The sequence below is a fragment of the Eleginops maclovinus genome, chromosome 20 (assembly GCF_036324505.1).
Source record: "Eleginops maclovinus isolate JMC-PN-2008 ecotype Puerto Natales chromosome 20, JC_Emac_rtc_rv5, whole genome shotgun sequence".
NCBI lineage: Eukaryota > Metazoa > Chordata > Actinopteri > Perciformes > Eleginopidae > Eleginops > Eleginops maclovinus.
The window spans coordinates 717,471-742,751 of NC_086368.1; the positions used below are offsets into that span (position 1 = coordinate 717,471).

The window sequence follows — 25,281 nt, forward strand, 5'->3', positions numbered from 1 at the left end:
CATAGAAGAAAGCGCAACTTCAACAGACATTCTCAGCACTTGTCAAATCATGTAACCCAATGAACGCATATATAGACAAAACACTCGCATCATGTAGGCCTAACAATTCAGTTCGATGCTCTGATCATGTTTGACCGTGTTGGGCTTTACGGAAATAGATTAAACATATTCTTTTGAATTTCAGTTTAGGGACAGGCTAGACTGTGAACTGTTATGCATTATGTAGCCTATGGCTTTGTCAAACAACATAGAAGAAAGCACAAGTTCAACAGCAAACATGACATTCTCAGGACTTGTCAAATAATGTAACCCAATGAACGCATATATAGACAAAACTCACCCATCATGTAACAATTCAGTTCGATGCTCTGATCATGTTTGTTGGGCTTTACGGAGACAAAAGAGACCAAACTGCCCTGCTCTCAGCTGGCTGGGGCCTGCGCCCAGGAATCCATGATGCTGATGTCCGGTGGCCACTCTTAATCCATGAGTGGACAAACGGCATGGGGTTGAATTTCTCAATAGGAGGTCCATTCAAGTCAATGAATAGCAGGGCAGTGAGGCTCGCTGCACGCAGTCCGTTCCTAGTTTTATCGTCTGTGTCATTGCAAGCCGAGAAACCCCTCTCACACTCCGCTGAGGTCGGGAGTATAGTGCGGCATGCGACGATAAGTTTCTTAAGAGTATTCCCCTGAGAACCTTGAAGCTTCCAATCTCGGAATTCTTCGATAGCCTCGGTAGAAGATTCACAGAGGAGTTTTGCGAATCTCCCCACTTCGCGCTCTCCAAATAGCCAGGCCCGTAGCCAGCATTGTGGTGGGGGGGGATCTTTTCCCCCCGAAAGTGGACTTCATTTGGCTCCCTACTCCAATGCCCCCTAAATACACCAGCACACTTCAAATCTTTTAATTTAGACATATTTTATTCATCGTCAAGTTTGTTGTGAGTCTGTTGTTGCTGTCCTTCATTTTTTGTCTGTTGCTCCCCACTGTTAACATAAATGGACATGAATTGCTTCAATTGAGCTATCTCTATAGTCATTAAAACTTTAACAAGAATGAAGAATTTGATATAAATGTAAGTGTTACTCAAACTTCCTACATCTGTGATTGTCTGTCTCTGTTGCTCACCTCAGTTGTCTGTTGCTTTCTTCCATTGCCTGTCTGTTGCTGCCCTCCATTGTCTGTCTCTGTTGTTGTTCTGTCTGTCTGTTGTTGCTGTCCTTTATTGTCTATCTCTCCACTGTTGACATAAATAGATAAGAATTACTTCATGAAGTACACTATCGGTATGGTCATTAAAACTTAAACATGAATTAATAATGATATAAATTGAAGTGTTCCAGAAAAGAGCTTTCAAACAGCATCAAAACCATCTCTTTGTAATTTAAATTGACATAATCAAGGTTGAATGTGTAGTGCCCTACCCTCTTACTTAAAACATTCTTAGTCCATTTCTCCCTTATATTAGTGCCAGATTCATGCAAATGCAGTTCTGGGGTTCTACCTTACCACTAAGAAGGCACACAAAGTTTGATTAAAATCTGTGTCGGTTGGGCCCCAAAGTGTCTGATTTCACGTGAAATGACCCACCCCCCATGTCTCCCTCTTCTTCTTCTATGGCTTCTATTGCATCAGAACGCTCATCAGCTCCAATCGTCTTGGGTGCATTTTTGAGTATAGATCGACAGCTTCATCCAGATCCAGAGCCATGTCGTAGTGGGTATGGATGAGAGCCAAGGATGACATGCGGTCCTCTCCCATGCTGCTCCGCATGAATGTGTTGAGTCTCCGGAGAACACTGGCAGACCTCTCACATTCGCAGGAGGTCACTGGCAAGGTGCATGCAATTTTCAGGAGTTTGAAGATGTTCGGATACATCATCTCATCACACTCTTTGATAGCTGAGGCACATGAGCTTGGTCTTTGGTGTAATGCTTTGACCTGCCACTTCAACTTCCACCGTTTCAGCTCCTGGTCAATGACCTCTGGTGATGGCAAGTCATCTTGGTACAGAGCGACTGCTTCAGAGATGTCCACCGTTACATCTGAGTTGCACTGGACAGATGGAATTAGGCCCATGAGCCTTGATGCGGTCACAGAGAGGGGACTAAATCTGGACTCAAACTCTGAAATGACATGGTCTAAGAAGGGTACCGTCATGTTCCGGAGATAGTACTCCTTCACTCCTTCAGCGGGTACATTTTCCCTGTGTTTCTGCCTTCCAGCTGCTCTCGGCTGGGTTGGTTCCACGTTGACCTGAGCAGCCATCCTAACTGCTTGTTCGTAGATTTGATTGAAGTCGTCGTCGATGGTCTCGCGGAGCTCCTTGTAGACAGACTTCACCTCATCAACCATGCTAAATGCCTCGATGATGTCGAGTGAGGTGCTTTGCAGTTTCACCGTGATGCCCGCCAGGTGGGATAAAACTTGGTATACGGTGAGGAATGTGAGGATGAATCCAAAGTTTTGTAGCCCACTCAAGAGACCATAGGCCTCTGCTTTGTACTTGCCCTCCCATCCACTGGTGACATCTTCACTGTACTCCTCTGTATGGAGACCCTGTGCCATGACTTCCAGAGCCTTAATAATGAAGACAAAGGCACTGTAGAAGTGACTGTAGGCATCATGCCGTGCTGCCCATCTTGTGCGGCTGAGGTCAATCAGGGGCTTCCGCTTTCCGGTAGAATGTGCCTCCTTATCTACAACCTCCTTGAGAAGGTGTTCCCTCTTCGGGCTGCAGGTGAAGAACATGACGATGTACTTCATCTTATCAATCATGTTGCGCACAACTGGAAGAGCACAAGAGCGTGCAATGACAAGGTTCAAGCAATGCCCATTGCAGTGCATATAAACTGCCTTAGGCGCATCCTTTTTTATCAAAGCTTGAACGCCAACATTTTCGCTGCTCATATTGCTGGCGCCATCGTACCCCTGGCCTCGACAGTCAGCAATCTCTATGCTTAGATGACTCAGCACATCTTTGATCGCGCTTGCAATGTGGCGACCTGTGATCCGTGGCAAAGTACAAATCTCAAGCAACTCCTCTCTGATATTTAAGTCTTTGTCCACGAAGCGAACACACATTGGCATCAGCTCTTCATTATGGGATGTGACCTCATCAGCTAGGACTGTGTACATCTGAGCATGCCTGACCTCTTCCACGATCTTGGCCTGAATCATGTGCTTCCCTATTACATCAATCATTTCATTTTGGCTTTGAGGTGATAGATATGTGGCATTTTTTAGCTTTGGTTTCTCCAAATGCTGCTTCAGCTTTTCATCGTGATTTGAAAGCAGTTTCAATAGGGCCAAGAAATTCCCAGGATTGCCACTACAATGCTGCTGCTCAGCTGATCCTCTCAGTGCAATGCATTGACGGCCACAGTAGAGAACAGCCTCTGCAACGCACTTGAGAATGTGCCTGTTCTCTTTGATGTTGGTCTCCTTTGCACTGTCCATACGGACTGATATCCGGGTATTGGGGTTTTCATGTGACTGTCGAAACAGTTTTGCTCTTTCAAATGCCACTAAATGGTTTGCTTTCGATTGGTGGCTTCCAATTATCTTCGTTTTCTTATGCCATTTACTGAAGGGCGCATTTATCAGTGAAGTTGACTGTTTCCTCTCTGTGGCATTGAGAAAGAGAGCACAGCATATGCAGAAAGCACCATCGAGTTTCATGCTGTAAACCAGCCACCATCCATGCTCCTCAAACCAATCATACCTGAATGCCCTGTTGCACCCACCAATAAATGTAGTTGGGAAAATGAAATGTTTCGAAGGTCTGACGTGGTTTTTCACCAAATTGTACTTTTGGCCATCAGACATCTGACACACAGCCTGTGCTATTTCCTCAATAGATTTGGTTGCATCTATGAAGAAGCCAAGGTCACTGTCAAGTACAGAGCTCGGCTGGGCTACCTCACATTCTGCTGCCTGTCTCACTCTCACATCCTCAGCCACTTCAGGAGCTGCTGCATCTCTCTGCTCTTCCACTGCACTGTTACCTGGCAAGGCTGTTTCATTGCTGCTACTACTAGCTGCTGGTAGCTCACCCTCCACATGCTGACTCACTAAATAAATACAGCAAAAGAAAGACATTTAAGTCAATTTTAGAGTATTTCAAACCAGACATAATAATAATTTTATTCTCTGAATTATTTTATTTTCTATTGTGCACATAGAATTGTGAGGGTTTGGGTAATTTCATCAAGCAGATATATTGCATTTGTCATAAAACGGTTTTAACAAAAAGTACACACAACAAACGTCTGACAACAAACATCTGCACCTGAAACACAAACATCAGGTGCAGGGAAACTACACTGATTGACTCACATACACCCTATCCATGTTTAACCCCCTTTTTTTTTTACACCTCTATACTGTATTTTATTTACTATGGCCTTAGGAGCAACAGGCATGGTGACAGTAAAATACAGCCTAGCTGGAGCAACAGGCATGGTGACAGTAAATTACAGCCTAGCTTGATCATCAGCATTGCAAAGTGAGTTACTGAATGTTATTGTCACTTACATTTCTTAAAAATCAACTAATGGGCATAAAATAATTTGGCTTTAGTGTGGGGGGAACCCCTCATAAAATCCGTTTCACTTTCAGGAAAAGGTGGAGAGGCACCAATAGAGACCGAGGTCGAAACTGCACATAATAAGTTCTGTCATAGACATCTGAAGCCGCGAGCACAAAATGGTAACACTCTGCGTCAAGACAGTAGACTCAGGAGACAGACACTAGTCTAAAACAGACGGGGGGAACTGTCAGCTATGTGGCACTTGCAGAGCACAAGCATAACGAGATGGAGGGGGGGAGACATTGAAGCACCGAAGTCACGTTAACACGCCAAGCAATACACTTTTAACAATCCCGAAAATAGTTACTGTTACGAACCCTTCGATCCCCCCTGGCTACGGGCCTGATAGCATTAGGTCTGACCTCTCTGCAGGCCAAAAGTGCTGATCTAGAGGCTTGAGCATGGCAATAAGTTCACTGTCAGGAAGACGTGATCTGAGATTATCAAGGATGGACTGATAAAACTGGGGTTTATTAATCTTAGGCTGCGTTTCCCTAAGCACAACGCCTTTGAACCGACCACTTGCTATGCCTGCGCGAATCTTGGATTCCGTTTTACCGGCATCTTCTTTCATAGCAGACAGTATCTCGGTGGTTTGATGGATTTGTCTGCTGCCATCCACCAGAGACGTGTCCCTTCTCTGTAGTCTCAATGAGAGCCCCTGCAGTTCACGAAGCACATCTTTCATCACTGCCAAATCGGAGAGGAAGCCAGTAGATGTCAGATGCTTGAGTAGGCCACCATACTTCGCCCTCTCCACACCGTTGCGCGAGGCATCTTCGCTGGCCATTGTAAAGTGCTGTGCCAAAACAGGAAAATCTTTCACCACAGCTTTAACTGTCCGGAAACTGCTTGCCACCCACCTGATTGTGAAGACTTTGCCTATTTTAAAAATCTGCATGTTTAGTTCCCTAGCAGCATTTTCAAGCTCCCGTGCGTTTTTGGTGGATTGGTGATACAGACTATGAAGCTTTGAAATAAAAATGTCAAAATGGTTGCACCCAGCCACAGCCTTCAAAGAATCATTAACAGCTAGTTCTAATCGGTGTGCCAGGCAATGTACATCCTGCAGTCGAGGGAAGTCTTGTTTAAGTCTTTCAATGAGTCCTGTATGCCTACCGGTAAGGACAGCGGCTCCGTCTGTGGCTATGCTGATGAAGTTCCTCTTAAGAAATTCTGCCTCTATCCCCACATTTTGAAGACTGTCTTTTAAGGCATTGTAAAGAGATCCTGCATCTCCTTTTTCCAACTCAACAATGTCCAAAAACACGTTCTCTACATCTCCATTACCTGTTACATCGCACCTCATGTAGATAATCATATAGGAGCGTCCATGCACAGTGCTTTCATCCAACGTTATGCTGATACGTGAGTCGAGTTTCAAGACATGGGAAACAAGTCTTCTTTTCATTTCATCTGCTATATGTTTCACAATAGCAGCACAGGAGTGATCGGAGCGGTGTGCAGGGCCCACTGTTGCACCATTAAGCTCATTAACTGTCATGATCGGCATCATTTTGGTGTATGGCAATCTCTCTTTGGCTATAGTGTACGCCGCCCTAAATGAGCTTGATGTAACGTCGATGGCAGCCAAACTCAGCTCTACAACTTTGGTGGGCAGAACATCTTTTTGTTTTAATTCTGCTATCTCCACTGCTCTTTTATGAGCAAGGCTGTCCCGGTGCAGGTAAATCTTCTTACGTAATTGCTTTTGCAATGAGCTACTGACGGTCCCATTAACCCATGCATCCGAAAGGTGCACCCCAGTCTTTTTTTCATGGAGCAAGAGAGTTTTTGCTGCCTGGCAGGGAGCGCACCCAAGGCCACTCTCACTTGTACACAACCATGGATTTCTCTCCTTCCACGATCGCCACTGTGTGAGCCCCCAGTTCTGAGGCAGGTGGCGCAGGTGCTTCAGTTCCATATCGGTCCCGGACCCCGACCCCGTCTCCGCAGCCTCTTCTCCGTCCAATTCCTCCTCAACGTCCTCATCGTCATTGGTAAGTGTCCCAGCTAAAACATCATGATGACTGGTTGTAGCCACAACGTCCTCTGGCTCAGTAGAGTTAGGCGCCTGGCTAGAACTAGCTGTTGCTAGGCCATTTTCTGATTCTAAATCTGCAACTATTTTTGTTTTTTTAGTGGTAAAACCGAAACTGGTCAGGGCCGAATATGAATTCGGTGCAGGTGGCCTTTTTTTCGGCGGCATAACTGGCAATTACATTTAAATTTAAGATGTGTTGTTGGTCTTTACCTCGAAAGCACATTTTTATGTGACTTCTTCGGACTTGCGAGTGCTGTCAAATCGATCTTATCCAGTTTGCTCACGTAGCCTAGTGGTGTGGTGGTGAAGTGCAGTATGCTGCGCTCTTGAGCGTATAAGCACATCCGGTATTAGCCTATTTTAATGTAACGTCTTTAATGGTTGGAGACCGCAAAGGGATGGATAATGAGTGTTGTTTACGATTAAATTACAATGCAATATATGGCAGACACCTTCAGATATGAGAGACCCCCTCAAAAATTTGACTTTGTTGCTTTCATGGGAGCCAGTCATCACTCTATGGGAGCTCGGCTCCCTCTGGCTCCCACGTAATTCGAGCACTGGTAGGAGAGGATGTACCGGAAAATTAGGGAGTTAGGAGTGAGCCTGCAGTCTGCTCTTGTTCTAGAGGCAGACATAGGAAGGATGAGGGTTGGGAGGGGTCCAATTTCTAAGACAACTGATTGTTTATTTTGTACTGAATGGGGTTTGTATACTGCTAAATGGGATTTTACTTTGTTTTTTATGATGCTTTTGTTTCTGGAGGTTATTGACATATAATTACGGGGCGCACTCTCTTATGTTCTTTTTCTTTTTAACAGAACATGTCTTATGATATGAATAATGTTAGGGCTGAAGTAGGTGCAACACCAACTCGTTTTATTACTTGGAATGTAAAGGAATGAATGGGCCAAATAAGAGAGCAAAGATATTTTCCCACTTAAAGACATTTAATGCAGAAGTAATATTTTTGCAAGAGACGCATTTGAAAATAGTAGACCAGGTCAGGCTTTGGAAGAACTGGGTTGGACAGAGTTTCCATTCTAACTTCAACACTAAAGCAAGGGGGGCAGCAATCTTAATTCATAAAAAATAATATTGTTTACGCCATCCCAAACAATCTCAGACCCCCAAGGACGATTTGTAATAGTATCAGGGTCACTCTTTAATACCCCAGTAGTTCTAGCAAGCATATACGCCCCAAATTGGGACGATTTCAGCTTCATAAATAAACTTACTTCTCTTATTCCAAATTTGAATTCACATAGGCTAATTCTTGCTAGTGACTTTAACATGGATCCAGCCATGGATCGCTCCAACCCTAAGACTTTAGCACGCTCCAAAATGTCTCAAGCTCTTAGTGAATTTGTAGATAAGACGGGTAGTGTTGATCCATGGAGGTTCTTCTATCCACACAATTCTCCTTTTTCTCACACGTTCATCGTACATATAGTAGGATAGATTTTTTCTTAATTGATAAAACACTTCTTCCTGCTGTCAAGAATACAGAGTACACTGCCATTGTTGAGTCAGATCCTGCACCAGTGTCTCTTGATCTTTTATTCGCTCAAAATCTGACGCAGCATAGCGCCTGGAGATTAAATACAGCCCTTCTGACAGATAGTCACTTTTGCAATCACATATCTAAGGCGATAGATGACTTTATGCTATTTAACCAGTCAGACTCCATATCTTCATCTACTTTATGGGAGACGCTAAAAGTTGTTATAAGAGGGGAGATTATGTCATACACTATTTCATGCAATAAAAAGAGAAATCAGAAGGAACAAGAACTCATTGAGTCAATAAGTTGCACAGACCAGCAATATTCCACCACCCCAACTCCAGAGTTATTTAAAAAGAGAGTTGCACTGAAATCTCAATATGATTTATTGTCAACAGAAAGAACTGAGAAACATCAGCTGTGGTCAACAGGTCATTATTACGAGCATGGGGAGAAAGCAGGCCGTCTCTTGGCCTATCAGCTGAAATGTAGAGCCGCATCTCGTTTAATCCCACAGATTCGCAATACTCCACAGTCATTGACCATAGACCCAGTTGAAATTAATAATACTTTTAAAGAATTTTACTCTGAACTATATACAGTGGGGCAAAAAAGTATTTAGTCAGCCACCAATTGTGCAAGTTCTCCCATTTAAAAAGATGAGAGAGGCCTGTAATTGTTATCATAGGCATACCTCAACTATGAGAGACAGAATGAGAAAAAAAAATCCAGGAAATCACATTGTAGGATTTTTAAAGAATTTATTTTCAAATGATTGTGGAAAATAAGTATTTGGTCAATAACAAAAGTTCATCTCAATACTTTGTTATATACTCTTTGTTGGCAATGACAGAGGTCAAACATTTTCTGTAAGTCTTCACAAGGTTTTCACACACTGTTGCTGGTATTTTGGCCCATTCCTCCATGCAGATCTCCTCTAAAGCAGTGATGTTTTGGGGCTGTCGCTGGGCAACACGGACTTTCAACTACCTCCAAAGATTTTCTATGGGGTTGAGATCTGGAGACTGGCTAGGCCACTCCAGGACCTTGAAATTCTTCTTACGAAGCCACTCCTTCGTTGCCCTGGCGGTGTGTTTGGGATCATTGTCATGCTGAAAGACCCAGCCACGCTTCATCTTCAGTGCCCTTGCTGATGGAAGGAGGTTTTCACTCAAAATCTCACGATACATGGCCCCATTCATTCTTTCCTTTACACGGATCAGTCGTCCTGGTCCCTTTGCAGAAAAACAGCCCCAAAGCATGATGTTTCCACCCCCATGCTTCACAGTAGGTATGGTGTTCTTTGGATGCAACTCTGCATTCTTTCTCCTCCAAACACGACGAGTTGAGTTTTTACCAAAAAGTTCTATTTTGGTTTCATCTGACCATATGACATTCTCCCAATCCTCTTCTGGATCATCCAAATGCCCTCTAGCAAACTTCAGACGGGCCTGGACATGTACTGGCTTAAGCAGGGGGACACGTCTGGAACTGCAGGATTTAAGTCCCTGGCGGCGTAGTGTGTTACTGATGGTAGCCTCTGTTACTTTGGTCCCAGCTCTCTGCAGGTCATTCACTAGGTCCCCCCGTGTGGTTCTGGGATTTTTGCTCACCGTTCTTGTGATCATTTTGACCCCACGGCAGGGTTTCCGTTAGAAAAAAAATCTGCCGGTCAAAGTGACCGGCCGAGGTTTCACCTTCCGGACATTTTGATAACACCACGGTCAAATATTCCATCGTTCCTAATTAGGCTAGTGTAGAAACATTTGAAGTAGACTAGTAGCTTACAAAATGACAATTTGACACACAAAAATAATTTAACACATTTATTGGCCTTACTTTCAAATAATTACGTGAACACTTATTGCGCAAACGACCCCGTGCGTTATTTGCACGAGGTGCCCGAGTTAATTTTAAGAGACGTATCTGATGAACCAATCATCCTTCCATATATATCAAACAAATAAAAAATAAATACAAATATTTCTATTTAGTTTAATAAACTAATCCCCCTTACCCACATACAATTAAGACTTTTAACAGCCCAACAATAGGCTACACGTAAGTTATATCAACGGTCTTGACGTGCACCTGATATGGTGCGGTTTAAGTAACATTTTAAATTAATAGGCATGAGGCCATCAAATTATTCATAGGCCTACACTGCCTCGTAGCCTATAATTACACTACTTTTTACGGTTTTTGGCTGTGTTGAAATTGGCAGCTGCCGACATGAAATCGAAAGTTTGTAATGTCTCTCCACAACTTGCGATGCGCATAAGGCGCGTAACTTTGTTCTCTGAGAGGCGACTTCGCTGCTTGGTCTTGATCCGGTTCTGCAGCGAAAAACCCCTCTCTGCGGGAACACTTGAGACTGGGAAGACGCTAGCCGCATTCAATAAACAAAGTGGTTGTCATGTTTACGCTTTTCGCGGTAGAATCTTTGCTGCACGCAAACGCTCGTGGGCCAATCACACGCCATACACCTTCCGATGTATTTGTAGGCCTGTTAGGTTAAATTATTTTATTCTAATAGGCTACTGTGTTACTACATTAGACTTAGCCTAAATGGTAGTATTATTCTGAAAATTGAGTTAGATAGAGGGATTATTAGTCAATTTCAAACGGACACTTTGACCGGTGAGATTTCATTTTCTCGGACATTTATTTTTTTTCCCGGCCAATGTCCGGTAATTACCGGACAACGGAATGTCTGCCCCACGGGGTGAGATCTTGTGTGGAGCCCCAGATCGAGGGAGATTAGCAGTGGTCTTGTATGTCTTCCATTTTCTAATAATTACTCCCACAGTTGATTTCTTCACACCAAGCTGCTTACCTATTGCAGATTCAGTTTTCCCAGCCTGATGCAGGTCTACAATTTTGTCTCAGGTCTCCTTTGACAGCTCTTTGGTCTTGGCCATAGTGGAGTTTGGAGTATGACTGTTTGAGGTTGTGGACAGGTGTCTTTTATACTGATAACGAGTTCAAAAAGGTGCCATTAATACAGGTAACGAGTGGAGGACAGAGGAGCCTCTTAAAGAAGAAGTTACAGGTCTGTGAGAGCCAGAAATCTTGCTTGTTTGTTGGTGACCAAATACTTATTTTACCGAGGAATTTACCAATTAATTCATTAAAAATCCTACAATGTGATTTCCTGCATTTTTTTCTCATTCTGTCTCTCATAGTTGAGGTATACCTATGATGAAAATTACAGGCATCTCTCATCTTTTTAAATGGGAGAACTTGCACAATTGGTGGCTGACTAAATACTTTTTTGCCCCACTGTACATCTACGTCCCCACAAGATAACTAAAACATGACAACTTTCTTGGATAGTATAGATATACCAAATATAGATGCGGCTGCTAAAGATAATCTTGATAAACCCAGATATCTGCAGGAGATTGTTGATTCCATTCAGAAAATGCAAAGTGGCAAATCACCAGGGCCTGACAGCTATCCTGTGGAATTTAAAAAAAATTCTCTTCTCAACTTGCTCCCATCCTACTTGAAATGTTTAATCATTCTTTTAATCAGAATCATTTCCCACAGACTCTGACTGAGGCATCCATTTCACTTATTTTAAAGCCAGGCAAGGACCCACTTGATTGTGGGTCCTACCGACCTATATCCTTGCTAAACTTGGATGTCAAGATTTTAGCTAAACTTCTTGCCTCAAGATTAGATAATGTAATATCCCAAATCATCTCAATAGAACAAACTGGATTCATGAGAGGCTGTCACTCCTTCACAAATATACGCAAACTCCTAAGTGTTATACATTCTCCAGAGTCCAGGGAGATACCCGAAGTTGTTGTCTCCCTGGATGCTGAAAAAGCATTTGATCGAGTTGAGTGGTGTTATTTATTTACTGTCTTGGAGAGATTTGGTTTCGGCTCTGATTTCATTTCTTGGATCCGCTTATTATACACCGCTCCTAAAGCATCATTAATTACTAATAAATTATCTTCCCAACTATTCCCTCTGTCAAGGGGCACACGTCAGGGATGTCCCCTCAGCCCTTTGCTATTCGTACTAGCTATTGAACCGCTATCAATTAAGTTCAGAACAGCCCCCGACATTCTTGGAATCCATAGGATGGAAACTGAATACCGAGTCTCTTTATATGCAGATGATCTGCTGCTTTATATTTCAGATCCAGCGTCATGCGTTCCTAACATTATTAATATCCTAAATGACTTTGGACTTTTCTCAGGTTACAAATTGAACCTTTCCAAAAGTGAATGCTTTCCAGTCAATAATCTAGCCCTTCAGATATTAGACAATGAACTCCCTTTCCGTATGTCAAAGACTGGCTTTAAATACTTAGGGATACAAGTCACCGGTGTTTTCTCTGATCTTTATGAAAAGAATTTCAAACCCCTCTTACTCAAATTGGAAGCACATTTAAAGAGATGGTCTGTCCTTTTCTTATCTCTTACAGGTAGAGTTAATTGTATAAAGATGAACGTCTTACCTAGATTTTTGTATCTATTTCAATGTCTCCCAGTCTTTTTGTCTAATTCTTTCTTCCAGTCTTTGGATAAGTTAATTTCTTCATTCTTATGGGCTGGCAAAAATCCTAGAACCCGTAGAGAACTTTTGGAAAGACCTAGAGACCAGGGTGGCTTAGCACTTCCCAATATGAAAAAATATTACTGGGCGTCCAATATACAAAAAGTAATATACTGGTATCAGGCTCCAGAACTGGATTGGTGCAAAATTGAGGCAAACTCTTGCATTTCTACCTCACTCTCTGTTTTAATTACTGCAAAATTACCATTCTCACCATCCAAGTTCTCATCAAGCCCAGTGGTAACTTCCACTCTTAAAATATGGGCACAATTCAGACAAAAATTCAAGCTTAAAGATTTCTCTATGTATAGCCCAATTTGCGACAACCACCTCTTCCCTGCAGCCAGAATCGACAACACCTTCACATTGTGGCATAGAAATGGTCTGGCTATATGCTACAACTTTTACATAGATGGTCTTTTTGGCACTTTTACTGATCTTTCTGAAAAATTTCACTTACAGCGGTCAAGCTTATTTAGATACTTTCAGGTCCGTCACTTTATTCAAAGCCAGAGTGCAACATTTCCTGCTTTACCAACGGATTCAGGACTTGAGATGATTTTGCGGGCCCCCATTCAGCACAAGAGACAGATCTCAAACATCTCAAATATAATTACTTCCCTTCAAGAAACGTCACTAGACTGGCTTAGAACTAAATGGGCTGAAGAACTTGGGATGGACATATCTGAAGCAGTCTGGGACTGCGCTCAGGCTAGAGTTAATGGAACATCATCCTGTGCCCGTCTCAGCCTGATACAGTTCAAGGTTTTTCACAGAATCTATTACACCAAGTCCAAACTATCCAAAATGTATCCTGACATCCAAGATAGCTGTGAGCGCTGTAAATCAGCACCAACAAATATGTCTCACATGTTTTGGACCTGTCCTAAATTAAGAGACTTTTGGTCATCTATTTGCAAAACTTTGTACGATGCATTTAATACCAAAGTGAAACCCTCTGCAGAAATGGCCATCTTTGGAGTATTTATTGATGAGAGCTTGCTGACCACTGATAAGAAGAATGCTTTCGCCTTTGCCTCCTTGCTAGCCCGTAGAAGAATAGTCTTACAGTGGAAATCTCCTGATCCTCCTATAGTGTCTGTCTGGCTCAGACCTAATGTTTTCCCTGAAATTAGAGAAAATTAAGTACTTCACCAAAGGATCAATACGAAAATTTCACAAAATATGGGACCCATTGATTTTGTATTTTGACAGGCTCAACACCCTCCCGTAGGACAGTTGGGCCCTGATGTGTTTTGACCAAACATAACTAAAGGCATGTAATAGAGTGCGGAATGCCCCCCCCTCCTCCTCCTCCTCCTCCATTGTTTTTATTTTTAAATTTTTTTAAAATTATTATTATCATTTTTATTTATTTATTTTTATTTCTCTATTAATGTTAATATTCTGATTTATGTTCATTATGAGTATGTCTTTTTTATTATTATTTATTTTATTCTTTTTACGGCAGTATGTGGGTATTGTGGGTGGGCGGGATTTGTTTGACAAATAATGTAAAAAACAATTTCAAGACATAGTATTTAAATACATCCTGTATTGTACTACCTTTCTTGAATAAAAAATATTGTTAAAAAAAAAAAAAAAAAAAAAAAGAGAATAGCACAATTAAACTAAATCATTGAGCCAGCAGTAGACCAGCAATTTCTGTGTGATGCAGGTAAAATTGCTGTTTTTGCCAATGGAATCAGGTGTGCTGGAGAGAGTGAATTAACAAGCATACTTCAGTTTCCTGTCAGAAAGGGCTGCTTGATGGCAAGGTAAAGCAGGAAAAATATAAATTAATATAGTAAGTGTACACTGAAAATGGGAATGTATTGTATCAATGTAATGTTAAAACAAACACAATCTTACAGTATACAATACAATTCATAATAATACAAAAATAAATATTAACACAATGTTAGCATTGATATATGAGGAGAGAGTTTCAAATGCAATTTATGTGTGGCTATAAGAGACTTTCTGACATCTGTTTTATATGCTTACCTGTTACAGATTTGAAGAATACCAGATGAGTAGAAGCATCATAGATGAACCACAGCCTTCAATCTCACAATTCTTGGACAGTCGTGAAGCGCATTATAGCATGAGTCATCCACAGCAGAAGGCTATCACCAACACAATACTGTCCGACTTGATTACTGATTGCAACCTTCCCCTGTCTATTGTGGAACACAAGAGTTTTCGGCACTTTCTGACAGTAATTGACAGTAAGTACAGCCCAGTGTGTCGCAGAACATTGACATCAAAAACAGAGAGCCTCGCTGGGGAGAGACGTTCAAGATTACAAACTCAATTGAGCAACACTGAGCATGTTTCAGTCACTGTGGACATTTGGTCTGACCGAAAGATGAAGGGATTCCTTGGTGTCACTGTCCACTGGATAGAGAAAGAGACAGCTAAAGAGAGGATACAGCTAAATACAAATCTCTTGGCCTGCAATCACTTCAAATGCTCACACACAGCTGAACGAATCTGTGACCAATTTGAGTCAATATGCGATGAATACAACATCAAAGATAAAATGGACTACATTATTAGTGGCAATGCTGCTAACATGTGAAAGGCATTCACTGTGTGCTTCCCCAGTGAACAAGAGGATGCTGACGGAGATCATCTTGATGACCCTGAACTCTGGTGTGACGTAACCCTGGAAGAACAGCAAACGGTAGATGCTGCTATGGCAAAGAAACAGCGCCTGCAGTGTTTTGCGCATACTCTTCAGCTGGTGGTGGGAGACGGTTTGAAAGAAACAAAAGTGGCATGTCCTTCTCTTTCCAAGTTATCAAAACTTAGCTCATTGCTGCACACAAGCACAACATTCAAAGATGTGTTTGATAGTGAATTTGGGGAACAGAAAGGTATCCCTGCTGCAGTCAACACAAGATGGAACTCAACACTGAGGCAAGTAAAGGCAGTTCTCCAGTGTGATCATCTAAAGCTCTGTGCCATTCTAGAAAAGGCTGGGCATAAGGAGTTGTCATTCACACCACGAGAGTGGAATTTGTTGAAGGAGTTGGTGGACATCTTGAAGTCGTTCGGAGAAGCAACTGATTTGACACAGGGAGAGAAGGTCCTCACAATCAGTGCAGTTGTTCCATCCGTCTTGTCCCTCAATCATCACCTTGAGAAGCTGAAGCTTCAAGTTGGTTTCCTGAGCGGCCTGGTCGGAAGTCTCTAGGCATCCCTGAACAAAATATTTCTTGGGATCTTCATTAACGTGAAAATGGCTGGGACCCAGTGTACCCCAGAGCAGCCGCCTTGGATCCAGCCTTTCCTCTGCTGTGAGTGGAGCACCATGTACTGGTCAATCGTGACATCAAGGCAGAGGTGGCACAACAAGTTAAAGGTAAATATTATTGACTTCAATGCAACTTTTGTTCTCGTAGTCTGATCTTATTGACAGCATCAATAATTGCATTTTTCAGTCTAACACTGTATCACCAACACCATTGGTAATAAGGGCTCTTTTGTTTCTGCTGTTGTTAAATGTTTTTCCAGAATTGATCCTGCAAGATGCTGCAGAGACTGAGCCACCTGTGCCTCTGGTTGATGAAGAAGAGCAAGAGGACCTTGGACAAGGAGAAGGGCTGTTTGCTGCATACCATAAGAGGCAGAAGAAGGATGTTGGGACCACTCCAGCACTACAGCTAAGTCGCTACCTAGACACAGCCGAAGGACAGAACGCCCTTTTGTTCTGGGCACTGAACATGAAGTCTCTTCCTTCACTCTTCCGAGTGGCCACCAGAGTCTTGGCAGTGTCTGCCAGTGGAGCGAGTTTTCAGCCATGGTGGCATCATACTACGTCCCCATCGTGCACAGACTGACAGACTTTTGGCCAATTTGATCTTTTGCAAATGCAATGCAGCATAGGGCCCTGACATAGAAAAGCACAACTCTGTTCATTGTCATGTTCATGACACTTCACATATAGTCCCCTTCCACACACACAAACACACACACAAACACTCACACACACACTTTTTTGGGAGTGAGGATATCTTGTATAAAGTGGTGACATGTTTGAAAGGTTATGGTTACACTTAGGTTTTGAAATGAGTTAAAAAGACTGAAAACATTTTTAATAAAGTGGTAACACATTTGGAAAAGTTACATTCAACTGTTTTTGTGATCCTCCAAATACCTGTTTGAGGGTGAAGACATGTGTTTTTAGTTCAAGGCTAGATTTAAGTTTTAAGGTGAAGAGTGTTTTGCAAAAATGAGGATCTTTTGAGACAGTTATAGTGCAATAAGCAATGGAAATACAATGTCAGCACTTTCTGTGGAAATTACATTTGCCTTTGTTTATTTCAGATGTGTTTGAACAATGTTGTTGGTTTGATAAATATATACAGATCTTAAAAGCATACATGATTTGTGTAAATATTATTTCTCCGTTTTCGGAGAAAAGGATTCGAAAGGACTTGAAACTCAAACGGTAGGACTTGGGATTTGACTTGAGACTTGTCGGTCTTGACTTTGGACTTGACTTGGGACTTGCTTGTTTTGACTCGGGACTTGCTTGTCTTGACTCGGGACTTGAAAGCAAAGACTTTAGACTAGTTTGTGACTTGCAAAACAATGACTTGGTCCCACCTCTGATATACATATATATTTGTAAGTATTTGTAAGAATATTTCACACAATTTATTTTTTATAGTATGATCTTATTATTCATTAAAGAGATTTCTATATTTTACTCGTATTGAAGCACTTTAAACATTGACTGATTTCCCTTTAAATGTCAGAACAGCTGCAGTGAGCAGACGGCTGTGGAGCTGGGTGCGGAGCTTTGATGTGCGTGTAGCAATAACACTTCCGCGTAGTCTACACTCATGTATCCTCCCTCTCGTCTCCTCTGGAAGCCTCCTCCCTCCCCGACTGGATTCTGGGTACCACTTAAATACTTTCAAATAAATACATATGAACAAGAAATTGACAATTTTTTAAAAATTAAAACCTGCCAACACAACTTGATTTGACCAAAGGCAGACCAGATTTGACTAGGATGGGGCCTTCATGTGCAATGTGGCACGCAAGAGCCTTTTTTCTGTGTATTTATTATTTTTCTATAGGAACAACAATATTAATACAAAATTCAGTAAAAGGAAGGACAAAACATTTTTGTTATAAAATGAATGAGAATCAGTGTACATTCTCCAAAGTCTCAAACATTCTTTAAATCCTTTTTCAAAGTTAAAGCTTTGGAATCTGAAGGCGATGTGTGTTAGAAGAACTAAAGTTGATACAATATCCCTGAAATATACACACATATAAAAAGAATAGGGCTCACAGGGTTTGAAGAAGCAGGGGATGGTTGATTAAGGGAGAGAACTACATCTTAAAGACTGAGGCCCCCTGTTAAGAACAGCTTTATACAATGGGAAAATGCCCTCCCAGCATAGTGAGGGAATGTGTTTTTTCTCAGTAAATGGAAGGATAAATGACTGCTCAAGGAAGAACTGATAAAGTGTTTGACACAATGTTTGTGTTTTGTTTATAGTTTTTCTTCTGGTTTAGGATATATAACAAGTAAACATTTGCATGTGCAACACTTTATGATTCATGTAAAAAATTATAAAGTAAAAATATAATAGTAACACTGACTTGCTGACTCTCAAGCTACTTTCACTATTCCTTAAAGTCGATGTGTAATGAAACCACCTGAAAATGAAGCTAAATGTACCTGTAATGATGGATAGGACCTGTTCTGTGTCAGTCATCAACAGCAGCATCAGTACAGTGTGTAGTGTATTGTTTGGCCCGTTGTGCCTCATGTATATTGTTGACATGCATGTTTAGTGTTTCTCTTTTGTTTTCTTGTTGTAACGCCTTGTTATCTAGCACACATGGGAAATGCTATGTTTCAGATGTGGTCATGCTCCTTTGTATTGTGTAGTGCTGGCTGGGCACCTGCTCTCTAACCAGCAGGTACCAGCAGTGAGTTGCATCAACACTCAGAGGTTACTGCGACACACTCAGTATCCTAACACTGAGACGTCCCATTTCTAGAATGGTCAGTGTTTCATATTGAAGTCTCTCCTCAGAATTGTTTGAGTGTGAAAAGCTAAGCAGGTTGGTGACACATTAGGTTAGAAAAAACATCTTGATAAAGATAATTTATTACTCACAGGCTTTTGATGATTAAAACCATGTTTCCTTACAGCCCGCTGTTTGCTGTCGTCACACACTGTGCTGCTAAATTTAGAAACTGTGGCTGTCTGAAAACTGACACCCACAGACCCCCCCGCCCCCTTCCTGGTTGGAGTGAAAGGTGGCTGTGCAATGGAAATATGACGATGGTTAGTCAGGTCTAAACAGTTGCAAAGCGCAATGTGATATTATAACATTGACTGAAGCAAACAACACTACACTGTAGCTTTGACAAACTGTTGTCCTGTTGTCTTGATTTCAGCCTTGCTACCTAGTTTTCAATGTTGGGAATCTAACTATGCGCTGTAAACCTATAAAAGTTAACCAAGTCTAGCAATACAAATACAATCGAACTCTGACTTGTACCAGAGCAGGTTTGTTTTGTTGATCAAGTTCTCAGGAAAGCAGTGGAGGAGGAGGGAGGGGGGAGGTGTGGCCGTTTCAGGTGGAATTCCCCTGAACTTACCTGAATCCGCCCCCCTTCACAGGAGTATAAATCTAAACAGGTAGTTAAAAACAGCAGCTAGAGCATCTTAGCTTCAGAGACAGGTTGCGCCGTGAGCAGGCCGAGGAGCTGTTCCCTGGAGATTATCACACACACACACACACACACTGTGTCCTGGAGCCTTTTTCCTCTGCATCGCATTGTGGCTTGTGGTCTAATCAGGTAAAATATACCAGTTAACTAATCAATCAAGATGTAAGTGTTCGTGTTTGAAACAATGGAGATTTTTGTTATTTCTAAAACAGCTTGAGAAAAAAAATAAAAATAAAAACATGTTTTCATTTATTATTAGATTCTCTTTCCATTTGTTTTAAACTGGTGTGTTAAGAAATGTCTTTGTTTCTCAGTGTCTCCATGTCATCCCAGTGCCTGAGCAGCATCCTGACTAATGCCAACCTCACCATGTATCAGACTGGCCCCCCTGATGTCGTCCCGCAGCAGCTCCCCAGCATCAACACCCTGCAGATCAGCAGTTTCGCATACAGCTCCAACATGAGCGGTAAGGGGACCCCCAGCTGCTGTCTTATGGCAGGTGTGAGGCTGGTTCATGTGATATGGGTGACACCACGGGAATGAGACTATGATGTGTTGGCTGTGGATGCCTTGTTAATTATTATAGTCCAGAGTTTCGTGGGCAGTTTCAGATGGAGACTAATCTCACAGTCAACACGATCCTTTATTTCCAAACCCCAGCCAGTGGGATAGCAGCTCACTGAGCTGGGCTTTGACCTCATTAAGACTCTATGGCTCAATCATTTACCAGGCTGCCAATGTTTAACTCAGCCTAACCGTCAGGAGAATGCTGCCACCTTCAAGTTGAAACAGTTAGAGCTTTGTTCATCTGACCAGACACAAATCCAGAGTGACGATGTGTGCTTTGACATATTCTTTGGTAATTAGATGCATGAACAAAGATCAAGATCTAATATTAAAATATACAGTGTCTTTGTCTCAGTGTCTTTAAAATATATTACAGCTCAATACTGGCCAGTGCAACTACAGTGTGGAGGAATCCTTCTGTAAACCATCCCTCCATGCTAGAATATGAAGTAATTGCTGGCTGTGTCTCTGCAGGCCAGTGGTACGGGCAGGTCAGCCCCCACTGCTGGACAGCAGACCATGTTCTGGAGTGGATCAGCGACCATGTGGAGAGCACCAAGTTTGATGCAAGCACCCTGAGCCTGGCTACCTGCTGCATGGACGGCCCGGCTCTCTGCCAGATGAAGAGGGAGCAGCTGATCGGGGTCTTCGGCCCACAGCTCGGACTCCAACTGCACCAAAGTCTTCAAGAACACAAGACCAAATTTGGTAAATCTAAAAAAAAAAAGCAGAGGTGAAATATATAAATATGTAATTCATGTCATTTCGGTGCTGGACCTCAATTACAGTGTCTTTCATTCATACAATTGTTTTACACAACAAAGAATGAACACTAGCATTCCAAAATGAAAGCCACATTTGCTAGATTTTTGTCCATATCAAATTAGATTGGCTTCTGTTGTGTTGTTCTTTTCTTCCCCTGGATGAATGTTACGGCTAAAATGCTAAAAAGTATCCTCTCCTCATGTCCGTCTTCTTGCAGAGCTGTCAGGACCGGAGCTGAGTGAGACCTGCCAGCTGCTGGATGACTTCCTGGACAACCTCAACTATCCCTTGCTCAGCACCATAAGAATTGGCCAAGGTACATTTTGTAAAGTGATGTTGCATAGAAACATAACATCCATCGAATGTGAGAGTGATAGGGCTAATGCTGCTCCTTCCCACCAACAGCTGAAGGAGCCATTAGCAAAAGGGACTTTGACTACAGGGATGATTATGAACTGACTAGTCTGAGCATGGGGCCGCTGGCCTCTGTGGGAGACATGGAGTACCTGTCTGATAACCAATCCGACAGCGAGTTCAGCTCCTCCTCCAACAGTCAGTACTTCATCTTCTTCATCCCAACTCTCTCAGTGTCTTAGATGCTGTGTATCTAACCCCTGTCTCTGCTCTGTTCAGGTGGCATGTTAGACCTCTCAAGCCTCAGCTCACAGGAGTCTGGCGAATCAGACCCAGAGTTCTCCTACCCTCTGATTTCAAGTGAGTATGCAGAAAGTCTCATAAGGTTCTTTAGATTCAACAAACTCTTAAGTTAATGTCTGACAGTATATCTGACACTGTTGTGTTGACAGAGAGCCACATCAAAACAGAGAAAGGAGAGTCCCGACTGAAGCGGCCACGGGGCAGACCTCCCAAAGTCAGCAGAGAGCACAGCTGCAGCATTTATGAGAATCACAAAAAGAAACAACATGGTAAGGCTACATGTAAAACACGGCTCAAAGGGCATCTGTATGTGAGCTTTGCTGAGCTGTTTTGCATCTTTATCAGGCTGCACATGCAGATCTGTTTGGCTGGCAGGCTTCTGCTTTCACAGCGATGCACACACAAACACACATTAATCATTGTGCTAACTGTCTGCAGCGCCCCGTGGAACTCACCTATGGGAGTTCATCAGGGACATTCTGATCCACCCAGAGAGGAACCAGGGCCTGATGAAGTGGGAGGACCGCCGGGAGGGTGTCTTTAAGTTCCTGAAGTCTGAGGCTGTGGCCCAGATGTGGGGCCAGAAGAAGAAGAACAGCAGCATGACATACGAGAAGCTCAGCCGGGCCATGAGGTGAGTTCATGAAGCAGCTGATAATAATAATAATAACAATAATAATAATAAATGTATTTTATTAGCGCTTTTACAGGTGCTCAAAGTCGCTTTACAGAGGTACGTGATAGGGAAGAGTGTTCCAGCAGCTCAGCATTGAATCTGCCTTAATAACAAAGGATCCACCATTTATATGTTAAACAAGAAGAGTCATAAAACTCTGAGCAGTCAGAGGTGTTCTCTACTCACTAGCAGAAGATTCTTGTTAATGAGACCTGCAGCGACTTTTGTTCATTTTTATTACCTAACAATTGCTTTAATCTGGATACTTAATGTGTCAAATTGGCACTAACTGATCCTCTTGCCCTTCAGGTATTACTATAAAAGAGAGATCCTCGAGCGAGTCGACGGCCGGAGGCTTGTTTACAAATTTGGAAAAAACTCCAACGGCTGGAAAATGGAGGAGATGGGAATGGGCATGTAAGGCCCCTCATTGGGCGGTAGCTACAATCAGAGCAGGAGTCCCATGAGATATAATATCTGTGTGGCCTGTCTGGAGATAAACTAAATAGCTGCCCTTGATGTTTAAGACACTCACTTCCTCTCATAAGGAAGGTGTTGCAGAAAATGTAAGCCATCGTTTTTGGCTGTAGTAGGTTTTATGAACCAATTTTAATATTGTACCTATTTTGTCTTTTTGATCACCAGTGTAAAAACTTTTTTTTTCGTAGTAACGAATAGTAACATTGTTTGGATACTTGTGAGTTTGTGTAAGTAACTAAATGATGAAAAAGCAAACTTATTACAAAAGAACAGAATTCCCGTCAGTGATGCAGGACCTTTCTGTCACATTGAATTGTGTTTAAGAGTATGGGAGTTATTGGCTGTTTTGATGCACTGAACATATAATATCCTTTTTCATAAATTACTTTTATTTTAAAAAGGTGAATCATTGGTTTTCCATGTAAATGTAAAATCTGTTTTAGATTTCTGAATGTCATACTGGTTAAGTCACAGTGAAGTACCTGGTACAGAGAGCACTGGATATGTGATGCTACTTCACATCACACAGAAATGATATGCACTACATGTCTTTTGGTATCACTTATTATAAAGTGTATTTACACAATGTATAAATCTGGTTAGATGAACGATGGTGACCTATGAAATCAGTTTGTCAGTCAGCTGCACACTGTCTCTGTGTGTATGTGATGTTTCATTGTTTTGATGTGAGTGTTGAATTAATGGCATGTTGTTTCTTTACAAATACTTTTTATCTGTCTTTGTTGTTTTGTGATTTTTTTTATACTGTACTTATTAAAACGAAGTTGAAAATGGAAAATTGTGAATGTCAAACCATCGTTTATCAGGAAACAGATCACAGGAGGTCATTTAAAAAAAAATAAAACATCTATTTGGACTAAGAGTATTTTTTATGGCAATTCTGCATTTAATAGAATACCGAAGTAGAAATAATTCATTTTAGGTAATAAATGCCACCATGAAATGTATTACATTGATTACTTACATTGGGGCTATTATTTTTTGTGTTGTAACTATTAAGTTATCTCGTCAAATGTGTGATTAGATTTTAATATTTTATATGAATTAATACTTGATTTAATCCAGCCATTTATTCATCTCCTTGGCGGGCCCAGGAGGTGAATTGGCACCTGTCCAGCTAGTCCACTCTGTGTCTGGTCCCATTGGGACTTGAATCGGCTTTGGTTCTAAATCCAAGTCCCTACATTCTTGAGCTGATTCTAAGTCTTTTTTTCGCTTATACATTTATTTATTTATTTATAGTCGGACACATAACTGATGATGTTTTTCTTCAGTGTATCTGACAAAACGTGAGAACGACAATATGAACTTCATTAGGAACAGTTATGTCAACTAAATATTTTAGAGCTGTCATTGTTTATTTCATTAATCCGGAAGCAAATCTGAAAATAAACAATGCAAATGAATCACATTACCAAGACACCAACCTACTCTGTCATACCAGCACAAATGTTTACTTGTGATATTACATGGACACAGATCATACTGAGGACGTCTCTTCCTGGGTGTTGAATAAGAAATTCCATGAAATGAAATTCCAGAAGGAACTTCAAATAAAACAAAAGTTGTGTGCACATAATAAGCTGACTTTCCACGAGCACAAGTCTGAAGTGCCCTAGCGCATTCAGTTTCTTAGATATGACAATCACTTCATCTGGGTGAGATGTTACTTTACAGTCAGGTGGTTTTATTTCACGGTTTCCTGTGGTACGTTTTATTTTTGCAATGTGCCACAAAAACATAGCAAAGACAATTTGTGCTTAAGACATTTTGGCATGAATACAGGAGGAGCTGACAGTTAAACCAACTGCACTGTTACATTCACTTATGTTGGAAATCAATCATATGTCTAGCACCTGGGTCAGCATATGCTTTTGACTTGCTCATCATGTATTTTACATGGTGTACATGGTACTGGAGCACCCTAGGCAGAAGGTCCATGATTGATTTTGCTATCGTATCATCGGACCTGAGGCCGCATGTTTTGGACACTCGGGTGAAGAGAGGTGAGTTGGGTCGAGTGGCAGGGGAAGCCTCTGGACAGACCTGGTAAGCCCAAATGTGTAGTGTAGGTGAACCAGGGAAAGGAAAGTTTGGGACTCTCTGCTAGAGCTGCTATCTCCGCAACCCTGGATGGATGGATGAATGGATCATGTCTTTTAAGTGCCACCATTTCCTGTGGTGAATCGATGAGTATAACTCTGAGGTGTACTGTGGAAACCAAGGCTCCAACAGGCTCAACAGAATCATCATAAACTGGCAATCCAGTTGAGAATAGAGAACTATATCCATCATGGAAACATGAGCTCATACTGATCTGTATTGAGGTGCTATTAAAACCTGTAAGACATGTTTACTAGAATGGTTACACAAAATGCCAGGGTTGCGCAATATCACCCAAACACTTGCATTTCAGCTTACAAATGAACCATGGAACTATTGTGTGAAGTCAACATTAATGACAAACTAAAGCAGACAATATGTGTTGACAGATTGTGCAGGTACCCTCTATGTGTGTGTGTGGGTTTGTGTTGACAGCATAGTTGCCAGTGGTCTTTGAAAGATGTATGGAACCTCTGACTATAGACACACTGATCATTCTAACATTTGTATGTTATACTTGGCAGCACAATAGGGCTTTGTGGTTTACACACCTCTTGTCTGTTTATTCCCTCTGACACTGGCAG

At 41.8% G+C, this 25,281-nt stretch overlaps 1 protein-coding gene across 2 annotated transcripts; it reads left to right on the plus strand.

The window, feature by feature from the left end:
• Positions 1–19,423: 19,423 nt before the first annotated feature.
• On the plus strand, positions 19,424–23,450 carry elf3 (E74-like factor 3 (ets domain transcription factor, epithelial-specific)). Of its 2 annotated transcripts, none has more exons than XM_063911902.1 (9): positions 19,424–19,557; positions 19,743–19,894; positions 20,470–20,703; positions 20,978–21,076; positions 21,166–21,312; positions 21,394–21,474; positions 21,567–21,686; positions 21,856–22,051; positions 22,403–23,450. In XM_063911902.1, the coding sequence occupies exons 2-9, from the start codon at positions 19,750–19,752 to the stop codon at positions 22,512–22,514; spliced, it is 1,134 nt and encodes a 377-aa protein (XP_063767972.1). In that variant the 5' UTR covers positions 19,424–19,557; positions 19,743–19,749; the 3' UTR covers positions 22,515–23,450. The 2 variants fall into 2 exon arrangements, with proteins under 2 accessions (XP_063767972.1, XP_063767973.1); XM_063911903.1 differs by having other exon boundaries at positions 21,406–21,474.
• The last annotated feature ends 1,831 nt before the right edge of the window (positions 23,451–25,281 follow it).

Bases quoted from the DNA above. Each gene is read 5' to 3' on its own strand.
- elf3 (XM_063911902.1), top strand. From the start codon at position 19,750: ATGTCATCCCAGTGCCTGAGCAGCATCCTGACTAATGCCAACCTCACC. The intron at 19,895-20,469 runs GTAAGGGGACCC...GTGTCTCTGCAG, and splicing joins ATACAGCTCCAACATGAGCG to GCCAGTGGTACGGGCAGGTC. The intron at 21,077-21,165 runs GTACATTTTGTA...TCCCACCAACAG, and splicing joins CACCATAAGAATTGGCCAAG to CTGAAGGAGCCATTAGCAAA.